At 40.9% G+C, this 27713-nt stretch overlaps 1 protein-coding gene, 1 non-coding gene and 1 pseudogene across 2 annotated transcripts; all 3 read left to right on the forward strand.

Annotated features, from left to right (window-relative positions):
• The first annotated feature begins 3230 nt into the window (after positions 1 to 3230).
• LOC144582540 (uncharacterized) lies at positions 3231 to 27453 on the forward strand. Its single transcript, XM_078372496.1, has 7 exons — positions 3231 to 3288; positions 4066 to 4239; positions 8119 to 8225; positions 9541 to 9678; positions 12224 to 12267; positions 24151 to 24247; positions 27205 to 27453. The coding sequence occupies exons 3-7, from the start codon at positions 8167 to 8169 to the stop codon at positions 27218 to 27220; spliced, it is 354 nt and encodes a 117-aa protein (XP_078228622.1). The 5' UTR covers positions 3231 to 3288; positions 4066 to 4239; positions 8119 to 8166; the 3' UTR covers positions 27221 to 27453.
• On the forward strand, positions 11066 to 11169 carry LOC118154267 (U6 spliceosomal RNA). Its single transcript, XR_004744150.1, has one exon. It is a non-coding gene; the product is annotated as a U6 spliceosomal RNA (small nuclear RNA).
• Positions 24412 to 25825, forward strand: LOC100406454 (cell division cycle-associated protein 7-like; annotated as a pseudogene).
• Positions 27454 to 27713: the final 260 nt, after the last annotated feature.

Genomic DNA, 27713 nt, shown 5'->3' on the forward strand with positions numbered 1-27713 from the left:
TGCCAGATATCATTGCGCCTCTATCCTTTATACTTCTAAAATAAAATCTCTAGTCCAAACAGTATTATGTCTCCGTGAATGCAAAACATTCCTCCTTTTTTCTTCCATAAATAATTTGTTTGCTTCCCAAACGTGTATTTGGGAGAAAAAATTGCCTGTAATCTGGTTGTGAAGAACACTAAGTCAATTGATTACATGTCTTGTCTTCCAAAGCAGGTAGCAACATGGTATTTATTTTAATCATTAAAGTGCAGTATGAGTAGTGCAAGGTATAACTAGGGATCATTTTCTAGCGTATTTTGAGTTGCTCAACCAAATAAGGCTGAATGTCTTACAGTAATTCTTAGAGGTAACTGTGTGCCCTCTTCCTCCAGAGGTCAGTGGCAGTAGTGGAGAATTAGTCCTTTGACGGTGATGCATGCACACATCGCAGACGGCGGTAAACCAGCATTCATTCCTGGAAACAGTGTAAGAATCTTCCTTCTGTAGACCTTTAGACCTTGGATACATTCCTGTGTCTAGGTACCTGGTGACTGTGGATCTTTTTATGTTGGGTGCGTTCCAGCTGCCTAACGTTGATGTACACCTGTGTTTGTTAGACCAGTCTGCTACTTTTGGACAGGTGCTGCAGTCAGTACCCTTGCAACAGTTTCTGCTTAAGTATTTTATGTTTGAAAGGTGCATTTCTGTTTTTTTTTTTTTTTTTTTTTTTTTTTGAGACGGAGTTTTCGCTCGTTACCCAGGCTGCAATGGTGCGATCTCGGCTCACCGCAACCTCCGCCTCCTGGGTTCAGGCAATTCTGCCTCAGCCTTCCGAGTAGCTGGGACCACAGGTGCGCACCACCATGCCCAGCTAATTTTTGTATTTTTTTTTTTTTTTTTTTTTTAAACTAGAGACGGGGATTCACCTTGTTGACCAGGATGGTCTCGATCTCTTGACCTCGTGATCACCCGCCTCGGCCTCCCAAAGGGCTGCGATTATAGGTGTGAGCTACCGCGCCCGGCCTAATTTTTGTTTTTAGTCGCGATGGGGTTTTGCCATGTTGATCAGGCTGGTCTTGAAGTCCTGACCTCAGGTGATCCCCTTGCCTTGGCCTCCCAAAGTGCTGGGATTACAGGTGTGAGCCACCGCGCCCGACCGACACTAGTGCTCGTGGGCTGCACGGACAGGACGGACTAGAGGCGAGCGACCCCAGCGGCACCTGGCATTCCCCGACCCAATCGGGTCGCCAGCCTCACGGCCCCTGGGCAGATGGGCGCGGCGCCTGCGGCTCAGAGCCGGGAGCCGCTGTGCGGCCCCATCCCCAGGCAGCGGAATGCCCAGAACTGGTCCCCTGGGTTGGGGGCCAGCCGAGTAGGAGCTGGGTGGGCAGTGGCGTCGGGCAGGCTCTTCCCGCGGGGCGGGCAGCTCGCTTTGACCCAGCCGCCTGACTCGGCTTGTGTCCTGGCAGCGATGACTCTGGGGCAACTCCGCTGCGGTGGCTAGCCCGGGGCGGCCAAGCGATGGCGGCACAGGGGCGGGAACCGGTCTCCACGCCTGAACTGAGCAAGCCGAGGAGCAGGTGCGCGGCGGCGCTGTGAAGCGGCACTCCCTGATGACAGGCAGGCTGGACGGCGCCACCCGGAAGGACCCCCCCGCCAGCGCAGGCCGGCGCCGGAGCTGCAGCGCCACCTGTAGGCCAAGGAGTTTTCTCCGGGTGTCGGGGGGGGGAAAGCAGGAAGCAGGCCGGAATGTGTGCGGCACCAGTGAGGTGTGCGCAGGTGCAGTGATGTCACAGGAGCATGAGCAAGTGCGATGACGTCACACGCGAGGGCTTGGCCGTTACCCGCGTGACTAGGCCGTTACCCGTGTGGCTTGGCGTTCGTTGTCCGTGAGGCTTCGAGGTGATCGCTTGGCTTGGCGGTGGTCGCTTGGCTTGACGTTTTTTACTTGGCTCGGCCGTAGTCCTTTCAGTGATTGGAAACCTCAGACTTTCCTCCTGGGAGGTTGTGGCCAAGGCAGTAACTCCTACTGTTGGCCTCCTGAGGTGGAGAAAAGCGGGGAGGTGCGGGGAGGGGCTGAGGGGGTCTCCGAAGGGGGCAGTCTCCGCCATGAGGAGGAGATACGGAGTTTGGAGCCCGCCTGACAGCTCGGACAGCGGAAGCGAGGATGCAGCGGACGCCTTCAACCCGATTTGCTACTTCATCCTCCCCCCGCCTCACTATCACGTCCACCTGGAAGATCTCGGGGAGCTCCACAGAGCTGCCTGGCTGGGCGACGTCCCCGGGCTGGAGCGCGTCCTGGAGTCCGAAGGCCCTGGCTTGAACGAGAGGGACAGTGAGAATAGGTAATGGCCAGGCGAAGGAGGCGGGCGCGCCATCCTGTCGGGGACCCGGGCTTTCCGGTGCCCACAGGTTCCACGGTACCCCGGATGGAGAAACCTCGGAAGGGTCGGGGGCCCAGGCCTCTCCGTGAGCCAGGAGCAAATATAAATGGTTATTTCTATTGCAAAAGTGTTGCAGGCCGGGCGCGGTGGCTCACGCCTGTAATCCCAGCACTTTGGGAGGCCGAGGCGGGCAGATCACGAGGTCAAGAGATCGAGACCATCCTGGTCAACATGGTGAAACAGGAAGTGACATCTTAAAGTAGGATTTCACTACGATGTGAACTGAATCCAGAGGCGAAGCATTTACTTTTTCTTTCTTTTTCTTTTTTGAGACGGAGTTTCACTCTTGTTACCCAGGCTGGAGTGCAATGGCGGGATCTCTGCTCACCGCAACCTCCGCCTCCTGGGTTCAGGCAATTCTCCTGCCTCAGCCTCCCGAGTAGCTGGGGTTACAGGCACGCACCACCATGCCCAGCTAATTTTTTGTATTTTTAGTAGAAATGGGGTTTCACCAGGTTGACCAGAATGGTCTTGATATCTTGACCTCTTGATCCACCCGCCTTGGCCTCCCAAACTGCTGGGATTACAGGCTGAGCAGAGGCGAAGCATTTTCTATTCAAATAAGCTACATTTCATTAATGTAGTGAATAATAAGAGCTGGTAAATACTGTGCTTTCTTCTCAGGAAAATTAAATACTTGTTTTAAAGACAGAGGACTAACATTCTATCCAGTGCTATGGATATATGTGAATCATTGTGTGTTTTCGGATAGTACAGTACAATTTCCTAAAGTCTTCTTACTGTCATAGGACTGCTTTGCACTTGGCGTGTGATCGTGGACATCCAGCAGTGGTAAATCTCCTGGTGGACAGACTATGTCAACTTAATTTTTGACAGCTATAAGAGGACAGCTCTGATAAAGGTATATAGTAACCAAGTATTTCAGCATGAGATTGATCTGATTACGTAGAATTACTGAGAACCAGCTCGGCCGTAGAGAAGCCGTCACCCGGAAGGACCCCCCAGCGCAGGCCGGTGCCGGAGCTGCAGCGCCACCTGTAGGCCAAGGAGTTTTCTCCGGGTGTCGGGGAAAGCAGGAAGCAGGCCGGAATGTGTGGGGCACCAGTAACACCCAGATAGAACAGCAAAGTGGGTCAAGCACGGGGGCCAGCAGCCTTCCAAACTGAGAGGCTCAAGGGCTGACAGCATTCCAGGCTGAAGGCCCCAGGTAGACTCTGACCCACGCATTTAATCTCTCTGAACAGGTGATCATTATTAACAAACAGGTGTTCAGTATTTTCTCATAACACAAAACACACCAAGTAGGCAGCTGGTGCCCACTTACCACTGATCAAACAACCTAAAATGTATTCTTCATGAGGGAGCCACTGGGGCAGGGTCAGATAGCTTAAAGAATAGTTTTAACAGGTGTATGATATTTACATATTGTCCTGCCACTTTGGAATGCACCAAGTGGTTTTCTGTGGTGGGGGGGTGGAGCTGCTAGGTTTTCCTTGCCATTGTTCTTCCTAGCAAACAATATATTCTATCATACACTTAGCGTTCATCAGTATTCATAAACTTCACATTTCTCAACAGAACAAAAATGAATTCATCTCATTTAAATGTAACTCATTAGCAAAATCTCTATTTTGAATTCCTAGCATTTGTAATCTATTTCTTGGTCTAATAATGACAGGCCGTACAATGCAGAAAAGAGGAATGTGCAACTATTTTGCTGGACGGGGGTGCTGATCCAGACCTTCCCGATATCTACGGCAACACCGCTCTGCACTATGCTGTGCATAATGAAGACGAATCACTAGCAGAAAAACTGCTTTCATACAGTACAAACAAGGAGGCAAAAAATGAGGTATTGACCAACCAACTTTATTTTCAAACTATTTGAAATGCATTTAACACTGACATATGTAACTGTCAGTTTTCCATATTTGGAAGCTCAAGAACCCCTGAATGAGAATATTTTGAAATAATTATCTAATATTTCAAATCTTGACACTTTTAAAGCAGCATTAGAGGGCACAGCTTTCTTTTATGCACATATGGTAAATATTTTTGAAAACACTGAATTTGTAAAAGTTAATACTTAAAAATTGTTTTTTCTTCCCAATTTTTTTTTTTTCTAAGGAAAAACAACACAAGAAAGCAAAATTTGCCCTGGAAATAGACTTTATCTTAAAACTCCAAGAACAAACAGGTTCTTAAATAACACACATTCAAGCAGGTTAACTCTCAGTGGCAAAGCTTAGGAGGGCAAAATGGAAAGGGCAAAAAAAGCAGCTAGAAATATGGAGGCCAGCTTGGAGGTTAGGTAATTGAGGGAAAATACCAAGACGACCTTTTTTTTAATGTGTTTTGTTGTTATTACTATTTCTTTTTTTCTAGTTTATATGTTTAGACAAGGTTTTCTTCAGTTTTGGGGATAATCGGATCATCGTTTTCAGTTTGGAAGAGAGTGAGTTGTGCACTTGCCTAGGAATCCAATTTAGGAGGACTCTGAGGAAACAAGATTAGCTGCGACTAGGTGGTGATGAGTAGGAAACAGCCACTTAGATAAGCGTCTGCGCTCAGCCCTCAAATCTAGAATGCCCTGACGGGAAGGTGGGCGATGCGGAGTTTAGAAATAGCAAAATCAAGTTGGATTTTGAGTTTACCAGTCCCTGTGCTACTCCTACCCAGGAAAACTAAATGGAGTTTTTAGCAAATGACTGTCTCTTATTCTTTCCTCTTTTTGACAAAATCCTCAAATGTTAAAGGGAACTGGTCATGTGGGTGAGAGATGAGACTGAAGTAATTGTTGTTCTAGTTCTCAGCTAGAGTTGTGCATCACAGTAACCTGAGGAAATTAAAACAAATCTACAAGTCCAAGCTCTTCCCTGAATACTTTTGATATAATAAGTCTAATAAAGCCTGAACAAGTTTATGTTTTAAAATATTTCCTTGAAGCCAGGCATAGTGGTACTTGGCTGAAGTCCCTGCTAGTTGGGAGACTGAATTGGGAGGATTGCTTGAGCCCCAGAGTTTGAGTCTAGCCTGGGCAACATAGTGAGACCCTGTCTCTAACAACAGCAGTGAAGTCCTAAAACTTCAGATACAGTCCTGGTTAAGAGCCAGTGAATAGGTAGGTGTAATATGTAAATGCCCATTCTCAGAAACGTAAGAAATCTCTAGAGGAGTTGGAGTTTGATAGGTGCTACTTCCTTTAAATCTGTCTCTTTTCAATACTATTATCCTGACTTTTATCTTTCTTTATCTCTGGGTTGGGAAGTTAAAAGGAATATTATTGGTAATATCTCTCAGCTTCCAGAATACCTTTTCCTTCCCAACCTCATAGCCCTTCAGTAAGCAGAGGCTGACTGCTTTAGGATTTTCTGTCTTTTTTTACCATCCAGGTGATTATTGTTTATTACAAGCAGCTTAATCTTTATTACAAGCAGTTTTCTCGATTAGAGCTGGCAAACACTTAGCCTTTTTTTTTTTTCATTGAAGCTCTGTTATGGACTATCTCAGTATCTCTGTTAAGTTCACAGTTTTGAAATAATCAAGATGGCAGTTTTAAGCACTGAAAACCATGAAATTAGAGTACAAATATTGATTCTTTTAATAATTTAGTTTCGGCAGTCATGTGGACTAATTATCCATTTGGTTAACAAGCTGGGAAAAATACAAGTAGATTTTAATTGAATAAATATTGGAAAAATTCTTGAAGTGTGAGTATTTTGAGCCTGTGAGCATATTTTTTTATATTGAAGAAATAGGATCTCACTGAATTGCTCAGGCTGGTCTCAGACTCCTGGGTTCAGGTGATCCTCTTGCCTTGGCCTCCCAGAGTGCTGGACTTGCAGGTGTGAGCAACTGTGAGTTTTAATAGCAATTTTTATTACATGTTGGGGCCTGATTTGTTTTGGTAAAACATATGAAATTAAAGGAAATATTTTACATGTAAATGCTTTACACACAACCATTTTGAAACACATCTATAACAAGTATAAAAACACAAGGGCTGTAGTCAAAATGTGGCCCACAGATATGTTTAATTTGCCTCCACAAATTGTGTCAATGTGTAAAATTTAGGAGACTCATGCACAGATCTGGATTTCAGGCTTCTCTTTAAGAATCAAGCCTGTTGTCCCTTGAGCCCATGTCACTGTTCGGTGTGCTGCGACTAGGTTGCCCCTTCGTATGAGGTATATGTTCTCTGGTTTGCTGCTGCGCCCACCTAGGTACTTCACTCAGGTCCCTTCCTTTGCATTGGTAAGATTTGAGTTTACAGCTCCTGTCATGGCATATTTTGATAAAGATTTGAAGTTTTTCAAAACAGTTTATATTTGTTTATAAAATATAGTCTAAATTTTATAGATATCCCTTAGTAATGGGGTTGAACTTTAGGGTTTGGAAGTTGTTTTTTACAAACTCTTTTGCCTTATAGCTACCACGAAGAGTCGCCTTCCCATTAGCATGCCTGTAAGCCTGTTTGGGTTATTCCTGACTGTAGGTGGCTGGGCTATTCACACTGCAAAAAAAATTATATTTTTCTCCTCAGCATTGTCCCTTAGAAATGCAGGTGACTTAGTGGCTTTCATTATTATAGAAACAATCCAGATAGATCGGTATTAGATGGTTTTATTGATAAGCCATTGTATTTGTATTTCTGATTTACATTTTGCCTAAAATGAAAGATAGTTTTAAGAGGCAATAAAAATGGAAACAAAATTAACAAAGAATTTTAACAGTAGATGTGCATTAGGATCTTAGTATTATAATTAAGAAGAGAATTTTATACTGTGCTTTCTAACATCTAAGATAAAAATCTCTCCTCTTGTAGTAGGAGAAAACCCCTGAGCCTTTTAGTAATAAGCAATGGAAGTTCATTTGAAGCTGATTTCTGTAATTCACAGACCATTTTCTTAGTGACCCATTTGTAGTAGAAGGGCCTGACACTGGGCGCTGACATTGGGCATCTGGGATCCTGACACCACTGATAGAAGAGAACTAAGCAAGTTTGTGTAACCTGGAGGACACACCCGCCTTTACTGGAAAGCTCTCACCACGGTATTCCCGAAACTCTAGATCCTCAAATGTTACTGTTTGCCACAAAGAAAGTATTGCCAAATAGGAATTAGGCAAAATTCAAGAGATTTTGTGAATACTGGATATATAATGTGCTGTTTAATAATATTTCCCAAATGTAGATGATCATGGAATCTTCCTGTTGGGAAGATATACAGTCTATAACTTCTGGTAAAGTAAATAGTTGTTGGAATGTAGTTTAAGAAACACTGATCTAAAGGCAAATACGTTAGATCATTAATTTAGTAAAAATACTTGAAGCATTTACTGGTATGTCTCAGGGATTGGAAATATGCAGCTAAATACAGAGACATATATAGTGATAAAGAGCCTGCCCTCCAAGAAGCTCTTGGTTTACATGGGAAGCAATACCACTGTTACGATATTCCATGCTAAATGCTATGATAGAAGCAAAGATTTTTGGAACCAGTAATATTTGAAGGGAGTTTTGGAGATGACTAGAGTTGATGTGGTGAGGCAGAGGAAGGTGGCCTCTAAGGGAAGGAGCAGCGCATGGGAAAACACAGAGTGAGAAGGAAGAGACTATTTTTAATTTACTTTCTGTGTTACACATTTAAGTCTATAGGATCTTATGTAAGGTTTCCAGTCCATTGAGAAATAAGAATTTTGTGAATTGTAAATTGTTGTTGGTGTATTACAGAATGACCTCACACCGCTTCTATTTGCCATAAGCGGAAAAAGACAGCAAATGGTAGAACTTTTACTGGAGAGAGGAGCAAATTTACTTGCAGTTGATAAGTGTCAAAGGTATGTTTTTTTTTTAAACCTCAGTGTGGTTCTGGAGTGAAAGCAGTCACTCAAGTCAGAAATATGAAATTAATAAAGAGATTAATAAAATTATTGGGATATAGTAAAAAATATAAACACAAATCATCTGGTGGAAAATTATTTGGACTGGGCAACATGAACAGTGTATAGAAGGATTCATCTTCTCTTCTTACACTGACTGGTGTTTGTTATTTGTAATTTGATGTTTTGGGTCATATGATCTTGTATTAGCTACAGAGGTCTCCTATTAGTTTATTAGTTTATGGAGTGTGGACTTTTTAATTTTTACTTTATGACTCGATACTGAATTTCTTAACCCTTTTATTGTAGTTTTTAATCTCTCCTCACATGATTTTCTTTTACTATGTTAAATAAACATGAATAAAGTTAAAAATAATTTTGTCTTTTGGATAACTCTTTGCTTTATTTCTTTGAAGAATATTAATGTTAGATTATCTCTACATGACTGTGAATTGCCATTACCAGATATGTGGGTTTCCTTTTTCACTTCTAATGTATTTTGATGTTTTTTAAATTGGTATGGGCAGAGGGAGAAAATACAGTTTTCAGTGGATAAACTTTTTCGTTCACGAAGGCAACTCATAGGTGGATGATAAAGAGAAAAGAGTTAGGCTTCAGATTCACACAAGACTGAGTTTAAATTTCTAGCTTTCCCATTTGCTAGGTGTGTGACCTTGGGAACATTACTCATCACCAAATATGTTTTTCTGTATTAAAAAGAGGATACGAATATATCCTTCCAGGGTTGTGTATGTAAGAAAGATGGTGTGTGTAGCCTTTAATTCAGTGCCTAGCACATGCTTATCAGTATCAGTAACTGAAACCACTGTGACTACTAATATTACCATTGTTATTGATATTATTGTTTTTCAGCCTGCAGATAGCTCTCACTTATCTGACCCCTGGCTGATTTTGAATTACAGCTTATCGGTCTAGGGAAGCAGTGGTGAAATCTTCACTTAAATCTTTGCCTACTTTAGATAAGTGACCTCAGCATAGTTTCTTGCTCATCAGGGGACTGAAAGTTAGTAACTTCTACTATGACATACCCCACTGGGACAAGAGACTTCCTCTTTGTCCCTTCCGTTTAGCCTTGGTGGTAATTTACAAAGATGAACACTTGAGCACCCAAGATGCTGGTGTCTGTTAGTACAAGTAAATGTTTAGTTCTACACGGATGGGCAAGCTATTAATTTGGTAAAGTATATTGAATAAGCTTTTTAAATAGCTTTTTACAGTTCCTAAGGGAGAAGTTATCGCTCTGTCATTTTAGAACAGCGCTCATTCTCGCCGTGCAGTGTGGATCAGCGAACATAGTTAGCCTTCTTCTGCAGCAACAAATTGACATCTTTTCTCAAGATACACTTGGGAGGACTGCAGAAGACTATGCAGTTTTAAATCAGTTTACTGGGTAAGTGTTTACATTAAAAGGCTAGTTAACACCAAATTGAGGTCTAAAATAATTATAATGATTGTACTGTATACATCAGGTGAGATTTTATAGTTTGGTTCAGGTAGTTTTGGAGTGGCAATGAATTAGTCCACGTCATTAACCTGAAATCCAGCAAAAGGCCAAACTAGTTAAAAGTAGCAAAGGGTACAGGCTTCTTTATCTCAGGACTTTTAAGACCTTTATCCTTAGGGATCCCAGCATTGTCCATTTCCAAGTGTAACCCCTATGCATGAGATAAAAAATAGTGTCACAGCTTAGGGTTTTCTGATTAGGTATTTGGGTCTTGAAATGTCCAGTTTAGCAGAAAATTTTGTAGTGTCTTCTGGGAACTGTCTCCTCTACCCGCTTCCTTGAATTTTTTTCGGAACCTATGGGGTCCTTTTTTTTTTTTTTTTTTTTTTAATTGAGACAGAGTTTTGCTCTTGTTACCGAGGCTGGAGTGCAATGGCGCGATCTCGACTCACTGCAACCTCTGCCTCCTGGGTTCAGGCAATTCTCCTGCCTCAGCCTCCTGAGTAGCTGGGATTACAAGCACACGCCACTATGCCCAGCTGATTTTTTGTATTTTTTTAGTAGAGATGGGGTTTCACCATGTTGACCAGGATGGTCTCGATCTCTTGACCTCATGATCCACCCACCTCGGCCTCCCAAAGTGCTGGGATTACAGGCTTGAGCCACCGCACCCGGCTGGGGTTCTTTAAGTTTCAGAAGACAACCCTCTTTTGCAAGTCAGAAGGAGGGAAGAAAAGGTCACTGTAATCATGCTGTTGTTTCTGCTGTTGTTTCTGTTGCTGTGTCATTGCACTGAAACTGGTCCTGCAGTCCAGTAATGGTTGACCTTTGCCACCAGGATGCCCTCAAGTCTTCTTGGTGTTCCATACATAGATTTCAAAGTTAAACTTTTTTTGCTTCACATACATATGTTTATATGCCCAGCATCCTGCTCTGGCAGCTGAGCCTCCTAGCATTATCCACACACATAGTGAGCCAACCGACCCTTCACCCCTCACTCAGAAACTAGGTGGGGCCAACATCTTAGCTTAGACTTAGCCAAGACCTTTATGTTAAGTTATCCTTTAGGCCCTCGGGTTCAGTTCAAATAATGTTGCAGAAAGAGATGAGTTTCCTTTTTTCATTGCTACCAGACCTGTACACTGAGGGCCCTGTATATCCAGTATAGTACCTTTTCTTAGATCGTGGAAGGTCCCATATTATCCTTCCCAAGAGTTGTGGCAGGAAGCCATCACCAGAATTCAGAGACTCAAGTATGTTAGTTGGATTTAACAAAGCTAAGCCTCATTCATGACTCATGAGTATCCATGTAGAAAAGGAGAGCTTTGTACTTGCTTCAGCAGCAAACATATACTCAAATTGAAACAAAATGCAGAGAAAATTAGCATGGCCCTGCATAAGGATGATGCACAGATCTGTGAAGTGGTCCATATTTTGCACCATCACTGGAAGTTCATTTGACTATTTGCTGACTAGCTCCAAAGAAACAGTGTGAGTCAAAGCAAATTGGGTGTAACCTAATATTAAAATTGTGATTTTCACTACAAAATATGCAGTAAGGTGATCTATGGAATGAGAATTGAGCTGAGTAACATGTGGGATGTGTGTGTAAATATATTGTTAGTATGTATCTCAGAAATGAGAGAATGTCAACTTGCATCTCTTTCATGGAACTGAAAAAATAAAAGTAGAATTTTGTTTTCCATGTCAGCTGGAGGTTAACATGGGATTGAGCATCATTCTAACAAAGATCTTCCAATTCAGAGTTTGAGTCTGGAACAGTAGTTCAAGCTAGGTCTTGACATGTTAGCTTTCTACCCTTAGTGTGATTGATGAGTTCAGTCATAGTGGACAGGGAAGTTATCTAGTTTGCTGAAATAATATATTTATTAGAAAATTTAGTTACAAAGTATGAAATAGTTGTGATGCCCTGAATTATAAGCCACAAAGAATGGAACAACTGATAAGCAAAACTAGGACTTAATAACAGTTTCAGAAAACTGCAATGGGAATTTTAGAACCTCTGAAAAAATACACATTGGGAGATAGTTTTGGCAATAAAGTTCAAGAACAAATTATTTTATTGCTTCACTGTTTGAGCATTTTCAAAACATTATTTCATTAAATCTTTAACAACCTAGTGAAATAAGCCAGTAAAATCCTTGCTTTCTAGAAGAATACATTGAGCCTGAGAGAAGCGACTTGTCGGAGAACAAGTAGCTGCTGGTAATAGGGCTAGGACACTTCCCATTATGTCAAGCGAATGTGAGTTAATTTATACTGAGCTATACTCCCTTCAATTTAGGAGTACTTCATCTGTTTTCTTCCTTAAAAGCTTAAAGAAAAGTTGGTAGAACTTGCAAATTAGTATATAGGATAAAGTTCTGATATTAACTCTGATATTGTTTGAAATACTCTAAAAATTTAATATATTTGGTATTTTTCATTTGCTTTAAAATAGTAGTTTCATTTATTACATTTTTATCCATAGCATTCAGCAACTAATTTCTGAATGCAAGGAAAAACAGCAATCAGGTAAGACTTCTGATAGTGAATTATTTTTGGTGGTCCTATAGATAAAAAAGTAAGAGTAAGGAAGTTTTGATCATGAAAAGCAGTTTTTTAAAAGCCCTGTGTGTGTAAGTTGCTTGTATATTTTTCTCTTAATTTCTTTCTTGGTAGGTAAGATTTCACAATTATGTAAAAAGTTAATTGCAGGTCACTTATTATCTCAAACAATCTTGTCCAAAAAAGAAATTACTTAATTATGGTCCCAAAATCCTATATGCTATATTTGTATAAAGAAGAAAAAGATATTTTTAAGTTAGTAAGTTGTATGTTTTCTTTCTGGTCACATTATAATGAATTAGACTTGTTATGAAATTGGAACTCCTACTTAATTTTTAAAATAAATGGCTTGTGTTTAGTAAATGAATATCAATCACAGTTGACCCATAATAACGTGGGATTTAGGGATGCTTGATCCCCTCTGCATTCAGAAATCTGTGTATAACTTTTGACTCCCCCAAGAAGGTGACCAGCAGCTTATTGATAACATACACAGTCAATTAAGATGTGTTTGGTGTGGTGTCTGTATTAATATGCTGTATTCTTACAATAAAGGAAGCTAGAGAAATAAACTGTTACTAAGAAAATCATAAGAAAAAGTAAGTTTACTATTCATTAAATGCAAGTGGATCATTATGTAACTCTTAATCATAGTCTTCAAGTTGAGTAGGCTAAGGAGGAGGAGAAAGATTGGTCTTTGCTATCTGAGGTGGGAGAAAATCTGCCTATAAGTAGACCCCTGCAGTTCAAACCTGTGTTGTTCAAAGGCTTACAGTATTACATAGTGATTTGTGTCACTCAAGTAACACAAAGTAGTTTCAAAACTGGAAAATCAACATTGCTTTTCTGGCACCATAAACAAATGGCAATAAGAACTGCAAAACGGCCAGGTATGCTGGCCCACAGCTGTAGTCCCACACATTGGGAGGCCTAGGCTAGAGGATTGCTTCCGTTGGGAAGCTCCAGACCAGCCTGGGCAACATAGTGAGACCACATCTCTACAAAAGCAAGTAAAAAATTAGCTGGGTGTTTTGGTGCACACCTGTAATCTGAGCTACTTGGGAGGCTGAGATGGGAGGATCACTTGAGCCTGGGAGTCGAGGCTGCAGTGAACTATGATTATGATCATGCCACTGCACTCCAACCCAGATGACAGAGTGAGACCCTGTCTCAAAAGAAAAAAAAACCTGCAAAACATATCCAGTGCACATACTAATAGGAAATTATTTTTAAAGATATCTACTGAGTGCAGAATTCAGAAAAGCAATTCCTTGTTGAGAAGTATAGGTTATGTTACATACTTACAAACCAACAAGGTCTCACTATTATTGACTTTCCCCTTAATTTGAAATCGAATGAGGTATATTTACTTCATTAGAACAAGATGTGTTCTTCTACCTGCTGGTTAGTTATTATGACAACAATAATTTTCTTAGCACAAGATATCCTGTTACCATTAGCCAAAAGATTATCATAATAAATATTCAAATAGCCCAACTCTAGGCTCAACAGATTATAATAAAAGTATAAAAATGTTTCACAATAACAAGAATGCTACTGTGCTACTGAGACGTGATGCCTCATGCATTGGACAACCTGAATTGTAAGAGGACACCTTTAATTTAGTACATATTAATCAAAGAACTTCTGTAAGTTAGGTTTTTCAAGTTGTTGGAGACAAAAATAGAGAAAGACTAAAACTTTGAGGTGGTCATAATAGAACTTTCTCTATTTAATTTCTGTGTTTTGTTCAACAGAATTTTCAAGGAAATAATTAACTTGTCCACTTAACAATTTTTAAATGTCTGTTAGATACTAAGCATTTTTTTCTAATGTTACAGAATACAAACATTTAAAAATATTGCCAGGGCCAGCTTGGTGGTGCATGCCTGTAATCTTAGCAATTTGGGAGGCTGAGATGGGAGGATCGCTTTAGCCCAGGAGTTTGAGACCAGCCTGGGCAACATGACAAGACCTCGTCTCTACTAAATTTTTTTTTAAATAATAAAACATTAGCTGGGCACAGTGATAGGTGCGTGTGTTTCCTGCTACTTGGGAGGCTGAGGTGGGAGGATTTCTTGAGCCTGGGTGTTTGAGGTTATGGTGAGCTATGATCATGTCACTGCACTCTTGTCTGGATAACAGAGTAAGACCTTGTCTCAAAAAAGAAAAAAAAAACAAAAAACCCAGGAGCTTGTTATTATCATTGTCATTTTATTTATTTGCTGAATTAGTTATTCAGTGCCTACTACTGTGGGCTAGATGCCCTCTGAAGCGTATAATGATAATTTATTGTGTTAAATATGTGCCAACACTTTATGTGGTGAGGAATGAAAGCTGTAAAACAGTGGGTAGGATTTAAGGTAAGCATGCAGAGAAAGTAGAACTTTATTAGGTAAAGAGGCAGAAGGATAATGTGGGCAGAAAGAACATCTTAGAAGATTGTGTGTTTGGCAGAAGGAGCCTCAAGTGCAAAAGTCAGATGCCTGAATGACCTTTGCAGGGTTTATGAGCAGTTCAGTTTTGCTAGTGCAAGTCATGTGAGATGTGAATGCTTGGGAATGAAGTGAATACCTAAGGCAAGCTTACCACAGACATCTTTTTTTTTCTTTTTTTGAGACAAGAGTCTCACTCTGTCACCCAAGCTGGAGTGCAGTGGTATTCTCTCGGCTCACTGCAACCTCCACCTCTCAGGTTCAAGTGATTCTCATGCCTCAGCCTTCCAAGTAGCTAGGATTACAGGTGCGAGCCACCATGCCCAGCTAATTTTTGTATTTTTAGTAGAGACGGGATTTTGGCATGTTGGACAGGCTGGTCTCAAACTCCTCGCCTGAAGTGATCCATCCCCCTCGGCCTCCCAAGTGCTGGGATTAGACATGAGCCACCACTTGCTGCCCAGGCTTTTTAATACTGTAGAAATGAGTAGATCTTTTCCTGTAGGCCATGGGAAATTTACCAGGTGGAATACTTTGGGCTGCAAATACTAGATGACCTAACTAACAGTGGCTAAAACAGTAGGGACCAGTCGTTTTGACTGTTCAGTGACATCACAGTGCTTTGTTTATGTCTCTTTTCATGGCTGGCTAATTAGCAGCAGCTCCAAACATCATGGTCTCACTGACAATATCTGAAGCTGAAAGGGTGGCTTTTGTTTACATTTTCTTTTAATTAGGGAGAAGACTCAGAAGCATGCAGTGGACTTCCTGTAACATTTTATTGGCTGCTACATGCTCATTCCTACACCAGGCACTGGGAAAGCAAATGTAATAACTGTGATAAGCTTAGAATAATCCTTTCTTCTTTTGGAGTTGGGAGGGCTATTGGTCTGATAAATATCCAAATAGACGTGTGTTTCTCCAGCAACACAGAGTAGGGAATCGCGTAGGGAGACAGCAATGTTTACTGTAGGGGTTCATTGGAGAATTGTGAGCTGGGAGTCACACAATTAGATTGGAGTATTAGGGCATTCTGGTTATGGTATAAAGCAGGGATTGGGAAGCTCTTTCTGTACAGGGATTTTTTGTGGTCTCTGTCATTCCTACTCAACCCTGCCACTGAAGTATGAAAACAGTCATAGATAACAGGTAAGCAAATACGCATAACTGAGCTCCAGTAAAACTTTATTTACAAAACTATAAGGCAGACTGGATTTGGCCCATGGCCTGTAGTCTGCTGACCCCCTCATATGGAGAACAGCTAGAAGATAACCATATAAAGAGACAGGGAAACACAGGAAGCATGCAGTTAGCAGAGCTATAGTTCCCTTGTCCTGTCCTCAGACTAGTAGCAGTCTGTTGTGAGGTTTTCACCCAGCCCTGGTGAAATCAAGAAGATTAAGGAGCTCAGTTACTCATTTAAAAATGTCGGTCTCATTCTTGGCATGATGCCTTTTTAATTTATTTTACTTAAACTTTTTTTTCCATTTAAGAAATAACATTAATAGTTAGTTGTTTTTTCCCTATAAAAGCCACTACTTAAGAACCCATGTTTAACTAGGAAATATAAGCATAAAATGAATGTGTGGTGGTGGAAATATAAAGCGGATGCAGAAAAGAGGTACAGTTAAAATGATTTCATAATTATTGAATGTAAAAAGATAGGGGATAAGGAGAAATCTCAGATGATTCTCAGGTTTCTGGCTTGTGCCCTCACACCTAACCGGGACATGAAGGAGTAGGCAGTTTTCAGGTGTGTAAAGGAGAGCAGGTCAACAGGCATGACTAGCATTTCTCAGCATTGTTAAGTTTACTGGAATGTCCATGTAGGATACTTTCAGTAAGTAATTGGATAATAGGCATCTATGGCTGGAGATGGAACTCTGAGGTTGGAGATGCAGACTTGGAATAACGGAGGCAAAATCATAGACCTGAGTGAGCTTATCCATGATGGACAAGGTATAGAATGAGCAGAGGGCCAGTGAGAGAACCCTAGGAATATCAGCATTTTTCAGTGGAGTTAAGAAAGAAGCCTGAGCAGTGGCTAAAGAGAAAGAGGAGAGGAATCAAAAGGGATGTTGCAAAAACTTACAAAGGTGAGAATTCCAGGGAGGGAGTATAAATTCTAACCGATAAGATTACTAAAAAGTCAAGTGAGTTAACCTTTTAAAAGCTCTTCAGTGGCCCGGGTGCGGTGGCTCACGCCTGTAATCCCAGCACTTTGGGAGGACAAGGTGCGCAGATCATGAGGTCACGAGATGGAGATCATCCTAGCAAACATGGTGAAACCTGTCTCTAGTAAAAATACAAAAATTAGCTGGGTGTGGTGGCACATGCCTGTAGTCCCAGATACTCAGGAGACTGAGGCAGGAGAAGCGCTTGAACCCAGGAGGTGGAGGTTGCAGTGAGCCAAGACCACACCACTGCATTCCAGCCTGACGACAGAGCGAGACTCCATCTCAAAAAAAAAAAAAAAAAAAAAAAAAAAAAAACAGAGCAAGAGAGAGAAAAGCTTTTCAGTGGTCCTCTCTCTTCTAAAGAACAATCATAGAGTTGCAGGGTTGGCTGATTACGTGATCAGTACTTCTGGGGTTCAAATGTGGAAGAATACACCTACCAAGGTCCTACCTAACTTTTGTAACTGCAGCAGCTCCCTATACAGGATCAGGGAAAATGGTCAAGACTGGTGAGTTCATGTACCACCACTCTCCTAGAATTGTCTAAACCTAAACGTCCTATGTGAGGAAGAGTGTAGTCTTTCTTACCTGTTGTTTTGTGGAAATGCTTGTTTTGTACTCAAATTCTTGATAAGGTCTTCTGGATGCATTCCCAAACAAACATCTGACAGCAGCAACTGGAAGCCACTATCAGACGCACATATATCCCCTCCTCTGACATGGAATCATAATATAGCGACTTTTTTTTTTTTTTTTTTTGAGACGGAGTTTCGCTTTTGTTACCCAGGCTGGAGTGCAATGGCGTGATCTCGGCTCACTGCAACCTCCGCCTCCTGGGTTCAGGCAATTCTCCTGCCTTAGCCTCCTGAGTAGCTGGGATTACAGGCACGCGCCACCATGCCCAGCTAATTTTTTGTATTTTTAGTAGAGACGGGGTTTCACCATGTTGACTAGGATGGTCTGGATCTCTCGACCTCATGAACTACCCGCCTCAGCCTCCCAAAGTGCTGAGATTACAGGCTTGAGCCACCGCACCCGGCCTGTGATGTTTTGACAAAATTTCAAGTTTTAATTAAAAATAGTTTAGAGACCAGCACTTTAGTGGAACCAACATTAAAAAAATAGTTTATTGCAGGAAACTAATATGATGTCCTGGAGAAAAATGTACAGTGAAATGCTGAATATAGTGGTTCTGTATTTGGGGAACACTGGTCACATCGGTAGAAAAGTCAGTGCCTGACTCTTTGTTAGTGCAGTTCCCTTTGCAGTTACCCTTGTGATACTTCTGCTTTTACTGCTTCCTTTTGAATTTTATTCCTAAAAAAAAAAACTGTTAAAACACATTTCAAATATATTTCTTTATATCTGCACCATAATGACACAATGATGATGGTCTGCGAAGATTTTAAGTGTCTTCTGGTTGTCAAATACAAATTGTTTTATCTGACATAGTTTAAATGTGAAGTGCTTTTCTGGTAATTGCATTTCTTCAGAAATGGGTAATCTGTGATTTAACTAGAATATGTGGTCTATTGGATTATCACACTTTTAACTATCTATGTATAAGATAAGTCTCTTCTCCTGGCCAGATAAGTTAAAAGTCCTGTTGATCCTTACTGATCAGTTCCACTATATGGAGGGAGAAATGGATAATTTATACTACATTTTGGATGCAGTCTTTCTTTTTGAACAGGTGTGATTATAGCACACTGTAGCTTTAGTTTCCAGCCTCAAGCAATCCTTCTGCCTCAGCCTCCTGAATAGGTGCAGCTACAGATGTGTGCCACTGCACCTGGCCTGCTGCACACTTATTGTAAAAGTGAATTAAACCCTACCGAGTTGGAGAAAATTTACTATGATCTTTTAATTTTTTGTGTCAGAAACTTTTATACTATAGAACATACTGTCAATCATCAAGATTTTCTATTTTTTAATTGGGTTAATATAGGATTGTTGCTTTTAAAAATTACTTTCTGACATCATTGATGCATTTTTAATGCCTTTAGTTTATTGGATACGAAAGTGCAGGAATCTCCAAGGCAAATGTCAAAAACTAAAAAATAAGTATATTAGAGAAAGGTATTCTGTGAAACAAGCTTCTGATTGCAGTCACATGTAACACATCAACTTAAAAAATAAAAAAATTATATGATGCAATTGTATCAGGGGTTCCCAAGACCACCCCAGGTTTGGTAATTTACTGAGAAGGACTCACAGGACTCAGCAGACAGTCATTCTTAGAGCTTTGATTTATTACAGTGAAAAGACACAAAGCAAAATCTGAGAAAGGAAAAGGTGCATGTGTCAAAGTCTGGAGGAAGCCAGGCACAAGCTACAGGAGTCACCTCCTGTGTAGTTACCAGGATGTGCTTAATTCCCCCAGCCTCAAATTTTGAAAACACACGTACAATGTTGTCTGCCTTACCAGAGTTTCTTTAGAGGCTCAGCACCCGTGTTTTAGATGGAGGCTAGTCACGTAGGCATCCTCTCCTCTCCTTCACATGTACCAAAATTCCAGACTCCTAGGAGGAAATGAACTGTTCATAGTAAACCACATTTACGTTTGCATTTGCACAAACAGTTTAGGCACAGTGAGCCATTCCCTTCTTCTAAGTTAGGGAATGGTGGGAGCCCTCCCAAATTCAAGGTCCCGAACACCAGCCAAGGACCAGCCTTGCAAGCAAGCTTTCTAAGGATGGCTGTCTCGTGCCTGCTATATGAAATCCTTGCTGCCCAGCAGCTATGGCCCTGACTAAATTTTTGGTGTTATCATAAAATTTGATGTAATATGATAGCAAATAATAGAATGGTAGACCATAACATGGTACTGGTTTCAGTTGCATCATTCATATTAAGTAGCAGTGCTGCTTACAGTTGTGACATTTGGTGAATACTTAACAGGTAATTGTACATAAGTCACTATGGCAATATTAAATAATTATAACTTGTCCTTATCTGATTAAACTTTCAATAAAATTGTGGATAAAATGGGCATAATAAGTTCTGATTTAAAATTAGAATAAAAATTGTCTTTCATTTTATGTACATGGATGGACCAGTTTTGATTCATATTGTATTAAATCCCTGTTTATAATTGTGAAATAATGGTTTCATAGTCAATCATTTTTATCAATTTTTTTGCCTATGTGTGCAGTTAAATGAATTGCTTTATGTGTTTTTATATGCTTCAGTTTGGGAGCTTATACTCATATTCTGTTACCTTGATCTTTAGTGATTCACAATTTTCAAGGTGAAAATTGTCTTTTTATGATTTAGGGTAATAGCAAGTTCAGTATGTTTTTTAGAATTCATAACATTATTTTCCAAGCAGTTTTAGATTCACAGCAAAATTGGGAAGGTATAGAGATTTTCCATATTCCCCATGACCCCAGACATATGAGTAGCCTCCCCATTATCAGGACCCCCCATGAGAGTTACAGTTGAGGAACCTACTTGGACAGACACATCACCCCCAAGGTCCACAGTTTTTGTTAGGGCTCACTCTTGGTGTTGTAAATTCTCTGCTGTTGGACAAATGTGTAATGGCATGTATATATCCTTGTAGCATCATAGACAAAATAGTTTCCCAGACCGAAATATCCTCCATCCTCTGCCTTTTGATCTCTTCCTCTCGGCTGGTTTCTGGCTACCATTGGTCTTTTTGGTGTCTCCATAGTTTTGCTTTTTCCAGACTTGTCATATAGTTGGAATGAAAGAGTGGATATCTTTTTGAACATTTAAAAAATAAAGTGCCATGGTAATTTCATTCTGTCATTTTAGATGTTCTTTGTCCTTGCCTTTGTTTTCATCATGTCTTGTTCATCAGCATAGGATCTGATGACATATGACTTGACGTGCTGAGAAAGTGTGATTTCTATAGACATTTGCCATGTAATGGGGAGAGGGGAAAAATGGCATCATGCAGTACTCCACAGCAGGAGGTGGGTCCAGAGAGACTTTAGCAATGGGGCAGGATAATCTCAAGAGTTGGACTTTATAAAACTGGAATCACAAAGTCTTTCATACTTACCCGGCATTTAAAAAGATCGGGCAGTGAATATGACAGGTGAAACTAAATATGTTCCCCACCGATTCTCTTCCTTTTAGAGATGAGTTTGAAAACAGTCTATATTATTATAACATGGCTCATCTACAGTTAGATTCCCTGTCATAGGAAATGCCAGTGTTTTGCTTTACAAGAACTGAAAAATAATTTTGTTTTCGCCAGCGAGAGCAACAACTGTTGGCACATTCTGGTAGTGTGAGTGAGTTGATGATAGTTGTGTTCGTATGTATTTTTCATATCAGATCGCACGCCCTGGCAACCTGCTGCCACTGTGGTAGTGTTTCTTCTTAAGCTTCTCTCTGAATGAGTGGTATGGCTCAGAGTGAATAAGCTCTTTAAGGGAGTGATCTTTCCAGTGGTTCTTTCCACGGGAGGTAAAATGGGAGTGAATTTGAGCCTCGTTTGTGCTAGAGAAAATAGCTAGAAGTAAGTAAACATAACCAGCATCTGCCCCAGAAAAGGATTAGTGAGAGCGAATACATTGATCTCCCTTGAGCTCTTCTCCACTGGCAGTGAAAGTCTGTGCAAAGATCCTTGTCCCTGGTCTGTTTCCTATGTTTTGCCATATGACAGAGCACAGTACCCATAGACCTAGCTTCCTTGTGCTAGGGTGTTTTTTCCTAAACGGAACAGTTTTAACTGAAGATCTGGAGAATTTAGGTTGTGACACAACAAAATGTACCATTTCCCCACCTTATCCACGGGGGATATGTTCCAAGACCCCTGGCGAATGCCTGGAACTGTGGATACTATTGAACCCTAGATATGCAATGTCAGATTAGAAGGAAGAGGATAAGAGTAAAAGGGAGAATAAAGAACGAGGAAGGCAGAGAGTGTAGGGAGCAAATGAAGGGAAAAGAAGCAGGTGCATATGATAGAGGGTGGTAAAATGAAATAACACCTCCGAAGAAGGAAGAGTGGGTATTAGGAAGGTGGAAAGAATGTAAGGTCAACGTGTAGCCCAAAACTTATCAGATAAGACAAACTTTACCTGCCAACATGTGAGCTGTGCTTTAAGTTTAATTATTTCTTCATACTGTGGCTATACTGATGATTTTAAGCCAGTCAGATATTCTAGTTAGCAGACCGTGTGTGTGAGTGTGTGTGTGTGTGTGTGTGTGTGTGTGTGTGTGTTGGGGGGAGGGTATCTTTGATTATCAAGAATGAGGAAAGTAATTAATCACTCTTTACTGAGTATGTGGTGGACATAGTCTTTTAAAACACTGGTTCCAAAATTTTCTGGCCTGAAGTTTCTTTTATATGATTAAATATTATTGCCTAGAGGTAACTGATACCCCAAATTATTATTTCCATTTATCATTTTCATTCTCTTTTAAAACATTTTATTACATATGTGTATGGTCATAAATAATATGTAGAATTTGTTTTTATGTCCTAAAAGTGCATATATATTGTTGTACACTCTACATATTTTGCAACTTTCTTTTGTCTGGTCACATTACATTATTGAGGTCAGTCCTTATTGACACAGGAAGCTCTGGTTTTCTATCAAATTACTGGATCTCAGTTAAACGCTCTTCGTAATGATAAATGAAATGATTGCATTTTAAAAATGATTGCAGATTCCAAAGAGCTTTTAAGTTGGTTGTATCTATTGATATTTACTATTTTAGAAATAAAAACTAAAATATTTAAAAAACAAGCATGCACAACCATACATCCCAATAGACATTAGGACTATGACCCATTCACCGTTAGAGCTATGCCGTTATGACACATCATGTCTATGAAAAGCTCCACTGTACACTTGAAAGAGAATGAAAGTGAAAATGGCAAATAACATTTTGTGTTATTTGATCTCTTAGACCCCCTGCCTGGATCTTGAACTCCAGGGATTCTCAGATCACAATTTAGAGCCAACGTTTTAAACCACATACATATGTAGTTTGAATATGGTTGTGGATAAATGGGCCCTTGATGATGAAATGGCTTTTAAAGTTTCACTTCTGTGGTTTTTTTGCTTTTTTTCTTTCACTTGTCTTAAAAAATTTAAATCCCAACAATTTTGTTTATATAGAAAAAAACATATGAAAAAAAGTTCATCATCACTGGTCATTAGAGAAATGCAAATTAAAACCACATTAAGATACCATCTCACACCAGTTAGAATGGCAATCATTAAGAAATCAGGAGACAACAGATGTTGGAGAGGATGTGGAGAAATGAGAACACTTTTACACTGCTGGTGGGAATGTAAATTAGTTCAACCATTGTGGAAGACAGTGTAGTGATTCTTCAAGGATCTAGACCTAGGAATACCATTTGACCCAGCAATCCCATAACTGGGTATATACCTAAAGGATTATAAAACATTCAGTTATAAAGACACATGCACACGTATGTTTATTGGAGCACAGTTCACAATAGCAAAGACTTGGAACCAACCCCAATGCCCATTAATGATAGACTGGATAAAGAAAATGTGGTACATATCTGCCATGGAATACTATACATCCATAAAAAAGGATGAGTGCATGTCCTTTGCAGGGACGTGGATGAAGCTGGAAACCGTCATCCTCAGCAAACTGACGCAAGAACAGAAAACCAAACACCTCATGTTCTCACTCGTAAGTGGGTGTTGAACAGTGAGAGCACGTGGACACAGGGAGGGGAACATCACACACACCAGGGCCTGTTGGGAGGTGGTGGGGGCGTGGGGAAGGATAGCAGGGGGTGGGAGGATAGGGGAGGAATAACATTAGGAGAAATACCTAATGTAGATAACGGGAGGATGGACGCAGCAAACCATCATGGCACGTGTATACCTGTGTAGCAGTAACAAACCTGCACGATCTGCACATGTACCCCAGAACTTAAAGTATAACAATTTAGAAAAAGTTGTTTTTTCCATACAAAAAAGAGAAAAAAGGAAAATATTTTTGTTACGTATTCCTTTCCCATCTCATGGTACTGCGTGCTCTTTGGATCTAATGTGGTCCTAGACTAATCCTGTTTTTATATGGGAACAATTAGGTCCCTTAAGGCTCTCATTTTTGCATAGAAATGTATGAAGTTTATCCAAGTATTTGAAAGTGAATTCTGAAGATAGTGGTACATTCAGGAAAGGCTATCTTATTATAATTAAAATAGTTTTTAAAGTATATTTATTATGACTTTTTATAAATCCTGTAAGTCTGTTTTTTATTAATAGAACAAGAAAAGATGAACGTTGGAGTTATAATTCTCTCAGAGAATACTACTCTCCATGACGTGTGCAATCACAGCTGCCAGAAAACAGAGCAAAGAAGGTAACAAAGAATCTAGAATACATACACACGATGACGTCATGTATATTTAAGTTTAAAATGGTTAGACACAAATTATGTTTATAAAAAATTTATATCCATGAAGAATCTTAATGGAAAGCAAAATATGTAATAGAGACTGCTGGGTGAATCAAGTAAGTAGTAAACATAAAAACGTAGAAAAGTGGGGTCGGCGCGCCCCGCCTGCCGGCCGCGCGGCTGCTGTTACTCCTGCTGTGGGACCTCTGAGCACACGGCTGCTTCGCTCTTCCAGCTCCAAGTATGGGCCTGGGCACCCGCCGCCAGCATGGACGCTCGCTGCGTGCTGCAGAACGATCTCAGAGTAAAGAACTTAAAGAAATTCAGATATGTGACGTTGATTTCCATGGAAACCTCATCATCTCTGATGACAGTTGTGACAGCTTTGCTTCTGATAATTTTGCAAACACGAGGCTGCAGTCAGTTCGGGAAGACTGTAGGACCCGCAGCCAGTGCAGGTACTCTGGACCTCTCAGGGCGGCGATGGAGTTTCCAGCTCGAAGTACCAGAGGAGCAACCAACAAAAAAGCAGAGCTCCCATAGTCCTTCGGAGTTGACTGATTCCAACTCCGATTCAGAAGATGAAAGTGGGATGAATTTTTTTGAGAAAAGGGCTTTAAATACAAAGCAAAACAAAGCAATGCTTGCAAAACTAATGTCTGAATTAGAAAGCTTCCCTGGCTCGTTCCCTGGAAGACATTCCCTCCTAGGCTCCAACTCACAATCGAGGAGACCTCGAAGGCGTACATTCCCAGGTGTGGCGTACATTCCCAGGTGTGGCGTACATTCCCAGGTGTTGCGTCCAGGAGGAACCCTGAACGGAGAGCTCATCCTCTTACCAGGTCAAGGTCCCAGATCCTCAGGTCCGTTGACACCCTACCCATGGAGGAGGAAGAGGATAAGTACATGTTGGTGAGAAAGAGGAAGACCATAGACAGCTACATGAACGAAGATGACATGCCCAGAAGTCGTCACTCCAGGTCATCCCTGACCCTTCTGCATGTAATTCGCCCAGTGGAAGAAATTAGAGGAAGATTTGGAGAACATCTGCAGCAACTCTGGAGAGAAGATATATGACCGTTCACTGGGCTCCACTTGTCATCAACGCCGTCAGAAGACTTGATACCAGAACAAACTGCAGAAACCCAGACTGCTGTGGCGTTTGAGGACAGTTCTGTGGCCCCTGCCTTCGAAACCGTTTTGGTGAAGAGGTCAGGGATGCTTTGCTGGATATGAACTGGCATTGCCCGCCTTGTCGAGGAGTCTGCAACTGCAGTTTCTGCCGGCAGCGAGATGGACGGCGTGCAACGGGGGTCCTTGTGTATTTAGCCAAATATCATGGCTTTGGGAATGTGCATGCCTACTTGAAAAGTCTGAAACAGGAATTTGAAATGCAAGCATAATATCTGGAAAATTCATGGCCTGCCTTCTGCTTCTCAAATCTTTCTTGTTAAAGTTTCCAATTTTTTCACTGAAACCTGAGTCAAGGATCTTGATGATCAGCCTGTTTTATAAGAAACTCCAATCAAGGTAATCTCAGTCAACATGTTTCTGGAGCATCGCGGAAGGTATATTACTAGTTACACTTTGCCTTCCTGCAGTTTCTTCTCTGCTCCCAACCCCCACCTCATAGCATCGCCCTCCATTTCCAGTGGTCCTTTCTAGCCGCTTAGTTTTGTAAATTCCTTTATAGTTTTATGAAAGCGTATTTTATTTACTTGGTGTTGAAATAGCCCTCATAGAAGCCAAGCACTTAGAAGCACAGTAATAGTATTAACTAATTAGAGAATTTCAGAGAACAGCCTTCTAACTTGTTTACATATAAACAAGTATGATTTAGCATTCATACTAGTTGAAATTTTTAATAGAATCAAGGCACAGAAGTCTTAAAACCATGTGGAGAAATTAGGTGATTATTGCAGATTGGAGTACATTACTTTACATGCCTCTCAAACCCATGTATTGTGCTTATGTTACAAGTTGTTGTCACAGTTGAGACTTAATTTCTTGTGCCCGAAGGGTAAATGGTTCGTCTAGCTTACACAATCATGGTTCAAAGGTTGGTGGGCAAGTAATACTTAAAATTGTGATAGAAAAGCTATCTGGAAATTACCAGTAGGCCGATTTGAATTTTCGGTATAAAACTTTAGTATGGGACCGGGCGCGGTGGCTCACGCCTGTAATCCCAGCACTTTGGGAGGCCGAGGCGGGTGGATTATGAGGTCAAAAGATCGAGACCATCCTGGTCAACATGGTGTAACCCCGTCTCTACTAAACACACAAAAAATTAGCTAGGCGTGGTGGCGCGTGCCTGTAATCCCAGCTACTCGGGAGGCTGAGGCAGGAGAATTGCCTGAACCCAGGAGGTGGAGGTTGCGGTGAACTGAGATCGCGCCATTGCACTCCAGCCTGGGTAACAAGAGCGAAACTCTGTCTCAAAAAAAAAAAAAAACTTATCTCAATGAATCGCCAGCATAGAACATATAAAATACAATAAGCCCTGAATGCATAGTGTGTTTTTGGGAGACACAGGACGTGGGACTGTTTCTGTGGTCACACCTATAATCCCAGCACTTTGGGAGACTGAGGCAGGTGGATTACGAGGTCAGGAGTTCAAGACCAGCCTGACCAACATGGTGAAACCCCGTCTATACTAAAAATACAAATATTACCCAGGCGTGGTGGCATGCACCTATAATCCCAGTTACTCAGGAGACTGAGGCAGGAGAATTGCTTGAACTCAGGAGGCGGAGGTTGCAGTGAGCTGAAATCATGCCATTGCACTCCAGCCTGGGCAGCAGAGTGAGACTCCGTCTCAAAAAAAAAAAAAAAAAAAAAAAGAAAGAAAATATGTATACAAGTTAGTTAAATTACTGTTTTATTTACATCCTAATAAATGAAAACTTTATTGGATTTTTCAGATTAGCATCCTACTAATATGACTGATAGTGATAAGACTTGTGAGAGTTTCAAGAATCTGAAAGTTGATGATAAATGTCTACCTGTATCACCATCAATGTCTAAAAAACAGTCAGACACCAAAGAATTGGGACAGATGAACATAATAGAACAAGAAAAGATGAACATTGGAGTTACGGTTCTCTCAGGGAATACTACTCTCCATGACGTGTTACAATCACAGCTGTCAGAAAGCGAAGAGAGCGAAGAAGGTAACAAAGAAGCAGGGAGAATTCAGTCCTAGAGTGCCCCTGTTTGGCCGCATAGTGCTATGGTTCTAACTTTAAAAACGTATTTCCTGGTAACATGTGCGTTGTGTTTACTCTCCTTTTGCACTGAACAGAATACCTTTTGGCAGGACATTTGTATTCTTCCTTTAACTAAAGCGACAACTAAATAACAGAGAATTAGGGGAAAGCACGATTTTCTTTAGAAAGTAGGATTAAAGTTAGAATGTAGAGACTAAATATTT

Source organism: Callithrix jacchus, chromosome 5, assembly GCF_049354715.1.
Source record: "Callithrix jacchus isolate 240 chromosome 5, calJac240_pri, whole genome shotgun sequence".
Taxonomy (NCBI): domain Eukaryota; kingdom Metazoa; phylum Chordata; class Mammalia; order Primates; family Cebidae; genus Callithrix; species Callithrix jacchus.